Source organism: Crocodylus porosus, unplaced genomic scaffold (assembly GCF_001723895.1).
Source record: "Crocodylus porosus isolate Cpor-Errol unplaced genomic scaffold, CroPor_comp1, whole genome shotgun sequence".
NCBI lineage: Eukaryota > Metazoa > Chordata > Crocodylia > Crocodylidae > Crocodylus > Crocodylus porosus.
In genome coordinates, this window is record NW_017728906.1 from 80,270,858 (window position 1) to 80,278,605 (window position 7,748).

General features: G+C 48.5%; 1 protein-coding gene across 1 annotated transcript in view; it reads right to left on the minus strand.

The window, feature by feature from the left end:
• The window catches only part of RP2 (retinitis pigmentosa 2 (X-linked recessive)), a 30,416-nt gene extending 25,575 nt beyond the window's left edge, over nt 1-4,841 (minus strand). Inside the window, exon 1 of the mRNA XM_019528470.1 lies at nt 4,668-4,841. Within this exon, the coding sequence (XP_019384015.1) occupies nt 4,668-4,781 (114 nt within the window). The 5' untranslated portion in view covers nt 4,782-4,841. The remainder of the gene's footprint in view (nt 1-4,667) is intronic.
• Nucleotides 4,842-7,748: the final 2,907 nt, after the last annotated feature.

Below are 7,748 nucleotides of genomic sequence, written 5' to 3' on the forward strand. Positions count from 1 at the left end.
TTCTGCCCCCCCCACACCTCTTCCCCTCCATAGACTTATCTGCACAGAGCAGCTCTCCATGCTGCCTGGCTGTATTCCTAGCCACATGGACACTGCACCCCCTGTATCTCACTCCCAGCAGTCCCAAGTAGGACCCCTTGCAGGCTAGAATGCTGTCTACCTACAAGGGGAAACCTACTGTTTCCCCAAGGGAACCCTGTGGTCTGTAGCATCAGGGGGCCACAGAAGCAAGGGAACCCAGGTGTCCATGGCCCTGGCCAGAAGGCATCATTATCGGTAAGCATTATTGGCTGCAATGGCCAAAACAAGTCGATAGCTGATAACGTAAATTTCCCTTTTATCTGTGCAGATCCAACATGCAACTGATACATCGGTGCATCTCTTGTGTTAGCCGTGCTTACAACAGGAGTGTCTGCAAGTTCAAGCAGTAAAACACATGCTAGGTACATGTGTATTACAACAGAGTTATGACTTTTTGCAGACACAGGATCTCAAGATTGTGTTAAGTAACACATGTTCAGCTACAGTGAGACCACTCCATCAAGGTAACATGGGAATTTGCAGTCCCCAGAGGGGCCAATTCTCACAGCCCCCCACTTCCCTTTGAGCTTTGCCAAGATCATAGCACTGCAGCCCACCTGGGACCCAATCCCAATTTTTCTCCTCACTGAAGGGGCAACAATGCCCCAGCTAGGACCAAAAGTCAGCTAACTGTTAGCCCTAGCCCCAGCTCCACACTAGAGAGTCAGTTCAATTTCAATACTCCACTGAGGCACAGAGATCACAGTAAATATTCCTGTGCAAGTGTTCAGAACACATTCCAGCTTCAGCATGTATTAACTCTGTACAGTATTAAGTGTCCCATGTGACAAGGGCCTTTTACACTCTTAGCTGACAGGTTAATCTACACTACAAAGCGAGAGTCTATAAGCATAAAGATTCGGTTACCCACATGCAAGTATTTTCCACCTGCATTGTTAGATCTGCAAACTTTCCTATAGAATTTCCTTTAAAGGCAATTGCCAAATCTTCTAATTAGACATACTGTAAAAGCTGGATCACCAGTACCTAATACACGTGAACACTCCCTGTCCAAAAGGTTATGTTAACAAGCTCTAAAAAGTTAGCAGAAACTAACAGCAGAAAACAGCTAACAAAACTATTTATGAATGCGGTTTGGGGGGCTTCTGTTAATAGGCAGAGAAACCTAGACGTTTCACAGTTTTCATATTTACTTTTTGCTTATAATAGTAAATGGGCTTTATATAGTTCTTATGTTTGCATAGTCTTTCCACACAGCAACGAGGGAGGACAATACTAAGCAGAAGGATGCAACAGGAGACCAAAGAGGCAGCGCTTAAAGCTGTTTTTAAAGAAACTGTCTGTATTTTAAGATAGTGCCCCTGCAACAACTTGTAACCTCGACTTTATAGATGCCTGTACACCAGGCCAGTGTTCCCTATGTTTTAAATTGAACTTTTAGAGAACTAGTTTGCTACCATTTCTCAACTGAGACTTGACACAGGTAGCACTGAATACATTTAGCAGCCAACTAGAAGAGAAGAGGAAAGGATAATACATACTGAAGTAATTTATTTATAGCACTTTAAACTGAATATTTAAGTTATTTGTTTAGTAATAAAGGGGTTTAGTGCACTGAACCCAGAAGCATAAGCAAGCATGATGTATGAAAAGAGGAAGCCCTTAAATAGCTGTCAATAGACAAGAGGTGTGCTTCTTTTTCACACAGATTATGCCTATTAGTTATTTCAGAATGTTTAACAGTTAGTTTTCAAGACTGGTGCTTATGACATTGCACCAAGTGTGTCAATACATTCACTTCCTGAAGAACCATAACAGATTTTACTTCCCTCCTCCACTTGCTTTGAGAATTATCTGTAGCTCATTTTATTAGGCTTGTCACCACTGTTAGCAAGATTCAGTCGATTAGTTCAACTGCTATAATTTTAAATGAATGTTTGGGTACCTGCACTACCTTTCACCTATAGATCAAAGTGATCCTGGCTTCAAGTACAATTTATTGCTGTTGTGAGGAAACTGCCAGGAGCAGTGAAGTTTGCCCCTTTCCTTTTACTGTCCTAGTCAAGCTGCACTTATAAGTCTCCCCTAAAAACAGATCAGCATTTTATCTTTGCACACATTGACTGCCCCAACAAGCTTTTCATAGACTTAACCTCACAGCTTGGCCTAATCCCTCTGAAAGCTTGAGGTGACACACTGAGGCATCTAGCCAAGTTTAAAACTGTGAAGTGCACACAGCAATGGGTTTGCACCTTTTCTCCTCCTCGACAAGGGAAGGTGACCTATGGTTTTCATTTGTTTACTCATTTGTACATGTGAAGAAAACAAGAAAACCTCTGAATTGCCTTCTTCCTGAGCAAGCAAAAAGGCTAGAGAAGAATGGAGCATCAGTAGGACACAATATCACAAACACGAAGTAAAATCTGCAGCCAAGGGGGTACATGTGTAAAAAACAACAAGAGACTCAGGCTCAAGTTTCCACTCTACACCTTGTTATCTCAATTTCCTCTTAACAACTGGAGAACATAAGAACTGACATTTACTAGGTCAGACCATAAGTCCATCTTGGCCAGCATCCTGTCTCACACACACACCTCACTCCCATCCCTGTTTTCTTTAGTGGCGCCTGATGTGCACCCTGTGACTAAGATTAAAGGGGGCTTTCAACTTCACCTGGTGGGCATTGGCCCATGTCCCCACTGCACATCAAACAGGTCTGTCACACAGTAGCAGAGTGGATGCTGAAAGAGAAGTGAACTGGGTATGACCAGTGTTTCCCCCCCCCCAGCCCCGCCCAATTCTGTTTCTCTGTCACATGCAGCCTCTAGCACTTAAGATCTGGGAAGTTCTGATTCAGAGGCTGTATCCTCACTCCCATGCTCAATAGCTACCCTTTCCTCCAAGGATTTCTCCAAACCCTTTCTAGCTATGCTGCCGGCTGTCCAATCTGGCTACGCTGCCAGCTTCCATCACATCCGGGGATGATAAGTCTCACCCTGCCTGTAATACAAGGGTGGAAAACAACTTCTTTTGGCGAGTTTTTCCAACTTGCTACTTGCTTGAAAGATCTCAGCCATTTTCACCCCTCTGAGGAATCAGCCAACAGCACCAAGAAGCATCTTCTCCTACAGGACACAACTCTCCACCAAGCTGCTACACAGGCACTGGGAAGCCGGGCTGGAAAGGATCTCCAGAGGTCTTCTACTCCAGTGGCTCTTAACCTCTTTGTACCAGGACTCATTGTCAATTTTGAGTTACTTTTTATCATCTGAAAATTGGGAGCTTTTTTTAAAATCAGAGAAAACCAGGATCCCTAATGATAGCCATGCCCACCCCAGCAGCTCTTGCCACCCTCACTTTGCCAGTCTGGAGCAGGGTGGATTTGATTTGAATCAAATTGATTTAAATATCTGAAATCACGATTTAAATCACCAGTCAAAAAGCCTCAATTTAATCATTGTTTTCTACAAAAAGTGCCTTCTTGTCGTTCAATATCCTTTATTCATTTAACTTCTTGAACCTTTGCACTTTTAGAGAGAGGTAAGGGCTTGACTGTGTACACAAACTTGTAAGAGAGACAAGAGGGCTGATGGGTGGTAGTCAGGTCTGTTCTCTCCTCTCCATATACTGCTATAAACAAGGATGTTCTCTCTGGAGACACGGATCCACAGCCTGAGAACTGAAACTAAGCATCACAGAGATGCTTCATGGGATCCTCTAGACTGAGCACCCAGTGGGTACAGTGGTTTTACGCAGATTCACGGAAGTGTAGGGCTTCTTTAATCTTTGCTCATCTATACAGAAGCCTCTGGGAACCCCATAAGATTGAGCCCCTGACATAGTTAATGGCCCGTTGTGACCTACTCATAGAACTTTTCTAAAAAGGTTACCTGAATATATGGTCTCAACCAGTAGATAATTAGAAGTTATCATCCCAATTCCATGACAGGGCTGCCAACTCCGACTGAAGCTATTCCCAGAGACTTCCCCCCCCAGCATGATGCAATGTCGTTAATTGTACCACTCGACCCATTCACAATATCGGTCTCCTGGGTTGCTTTCAATAGTCACTGGGAGATCGATGGCTGGGAGTATACCAGAGCTGGCAGCCCAGGAGAGTTAGCAACCCTATCCCATGATAATATCTTCGAGCTTTAACACATGTTAAATTAAAGCTATCTTTATAGAAGCTTTTCTTAAAAGCATGTTAACAAAAAAAAGTTACAAATAAAATAATTCTGATTTTAAAAAATCAGAATTTTAATTTTATTTGTAAAATTGTTGGATTTGGGTGCACCCTGGTCTGGAGTCACACTTCGGGCACTCCCCACCAGGGAAGAGTCACCAAGTCATGGGGGGGAGGGGAGCGTAGCTCCCCATGCCAGGGGAGTGCCTCCAGCCCGCCCCTGACAGAGGGGTCAAGGCCCCACGAAGGAGGAGCGGGGCGCGGGGGGCTGTGACGCCCCCTTCCAGCCAGCCCCCTTGAGCCACCTAACGGTTGACGCGAGCGCGCGGGGAGCCCCCGGGGTGGGGGGTGGCGTCAGCACCCAACCGCCGCCCGGTGACCGCGCTGCCCAACGGCTGCCACGAGCGCCCCTACGGCGGGGGGCAGGGGCGAGGCGTACCTGGGGGCGCTGGTCCCAGCTGTACCGCGGCTGCGTGTCCTCGCTCCCCGCCCCCGCGCCTGAGGGCAGTGGCGCCTTGCCCGGCTTCCGCCGCTTAGAAAAGAAACAGCCCATCGTGCCGCCACCGCCGCGCCCTGACTTCACGTAGCTGCTCCAGCGGCTGCTTCCGGCTTTCGGCGCATACCCTCCCCATCTCCCTTGGAGACCGTGGTCTCGCCCCCCGCTCCCAGCGTTGACCAATGGGCACACTGCACTCCCAAGCCCTGCCTACCAATCAGCTTTGGGCCCCGGGTTCAAGCCCCGCCCCTCTCCCCCAGCCCCGACCAATGGGCAGACGGCGCTCTCCAGTAGTGCCCCCTGGGCTCAGTTCTCGCCCACAGGACTCGCCGCAGCTCCAAGGGCTGTGAAAGAGCTTGCAGACCCTCTTAAAGGGACAGGCCTTCCCTGCCCACGGCCGGGGGTGGGGTTGTGTAGTGAACAGGAATCTTGGTTCTCTGGTAAAAACAATCCCAACTTTCTGGGTTCAAGAAAGTAATTCCAAATCCACATTTTTCTGTGATTAAAATGAACCACCACTAATACGTAAGTATATCTATATCAATAAAGATATAGATCTTTATATAGATATATATTTCTATGTATTAGTGGCGTTTATGGTGTTTCATTTCACTCAATTTCATTTTCACTTCATATAACTATATAGATATCTAAATCTAGATAGATAGATAGTGGTTTCATTTTGATCATGGAAAAATGGAGATTTGTTCCTTGAATTCCCTCCCTCCCTCCCTGTTTTTGGAGAAGGGAGGGGCCAGGGGGTATCAGAAAGTGAGATAGGGTGGAAGAGTTTTAACAAAAGAAGCCCCTGATTTCTCTCAACTTTCCAGCATTTTGCACTGTGAGGTTTCGGGACAATAGCTCATGTCAGGAAGAGTACTGTGCAGTTCAGCCCACTGCAGCCCTAGATAAGAGGCCAGCAATTAGAAATCAGAGAGAAGTGGAGTTGGCAGGGACCTCCAGAGGTCTAGTCCAATCCTCTACCTGAGGCAGGATCATCCCTGTCTAAACTATCCCATACAAATCCATAACCTAAGCTGCCATCAATCCTGACACAAGTCTGGTTCAAGTCTTTAACTGCACACAGATAGAGTCAGATCTCCCTCCAGATCTGATATGTCCAAGGGTGTTTCCCTTTTAGAGGCCTGCCAAGTCCAGAGGCCTGGGAACAAGACTCTTTCAAGCCATGTGTGTAACTTGGCTCTTATGCACGATGGATCTCATCCACCACAGGGCTTCAGTTGCCACCCACACCTCCCCCTACCCCAGCCCACCTCGAGCATCTCCCCACCGGTGCCCAGTTTTTGAGAAGATGCCTGAAAATGACATTGAAAATGGCCCCACAACACCCCTGTAGAAGGAAGTCTTGTATTGGAAAGATAAGAAAGCTTGTCTAACTTCCTTCCCACCCCCAAACACCGTGTATTTGGTCCAATAAAAGATATTGTCCTCACCATGTAATTTCTGGAGCATCACAGCTCCCTGTTGCCAGCAGCCCCTCAATTTGAAGATGATCTCTACCACAGTTCATGGATGGATCTTGAGGTGACTTTTGAACCCAATCCTTGAGCCACATGCACATCTACAGAAGTTGCAGGCCCTTCTGCAGGGGAGAGGATGCTGTAGGCTGGTATTTCTCACTTCTTCCTTCTTCCCTTCTCTTTTCTCGGCTTCGGGGTGAGATGCTTTATCTTGAAACAAGTTGGCATTTGGTTGAGGTTGTGACACTATTGAGGTTGGTCAACACCCAGCTCCTCCCAGCTCTTGATGTCAGAATCTGTTTTCTTGAGGTTTGGCCTTCAATATGTCCTTGCATTGGCACCTCCTATGTGGGGGTCTGAGAGCCCTGAGCCTTGAAAAGAGGCTAGGGTGATCACCCATCCCTAATTAGGTGGGACAGTCCCAAAATGGGAACATCAAGTCCCAGTCCCGGGCTACATGGGTCTCGGACTGCATTTGTCTCAGATTCCCAGTATTGTGTGGGGATCCAGGTTTTCCATTCACTACAAAAAAGTTGGGAAACAGCAGGTTTCTCCTTGCAGGCTAGCAGAGTTCCAGCCTGCAAGGGGCTGCAGGGAGCAGGACACAGGGGGTGCCATATCACAGGCGAGTGGTAGCGGGGACACGGGGAGGGGGGCATGTGCCCACCTTGAGATTGCCCCCTGACTTGGCATCACCCAGGACCAGGCAGTTTTTTGCCAGACAGGCCAGTGGCATGTTGTGGGGTGCGGGGCACTAAGCCACAGCACAGAAGCATAGGAGTGGATATAGGGGTTTTGGTCCACCTCCGGGCCCACCCCTGGGCTCTCTCACAGGCAGCTCATCCAGGGGTGGAGGGGCCAGCTCCCTGCTGCTGCACACACTCCTGGGGAGAGGGGAAATGGAGTGGCACATGCCCCCCGCCAGATTTGCGCCCAGGGCAAGGGAGGATGTGAGCTGCCTGCTGTGGGCTCAGGGATCCCTACCCTGCTGCCTTGCCCCCTTAAGCCCCTCACTGGTCATGCTGCCATGGTGAGGTATCTCCTGCCCTCTTGACAACAGCAGGGATGCTGCCAGGTTGCTAGGGGGTGCCTTGCCATGGCAGCATGGCCAGTGCAGGGCTCCTGGGGAGATGCAACAGGGCAGAGAGCCCTGAGCCCACAGCAGGCAGCTTGCATCTGCCCCCACCCCTCCCATAGGCTCTACTCAGCTGTGCTCTGTCCATGCTGTGGGCAGGGGGTGGGGCACATCATCTTACACCTATAGAATCATAGAATTAATGAGTTGGAAGGGACCTAGATAGATCATCAAGTCCAACCCCCCGCCATGGGCAGGAAGGAGCACTGGGGGTGGCAGGGGTCATAAGAACCCAGCCAGGTGCCTATCCAGTCTCCTCTTAAAGATTTCCAGGGAAGGTGAGAGCACCACCCCTCTGGGGAGCCTATTCCAGACTCTGGCCACCCTTACAGTGAAGTAGTTCTTCCTAATATCTAACCTAAACCTATCCTCCCTCAGCTTGTGGCCATTGTTCCTGGTGACTCCAAG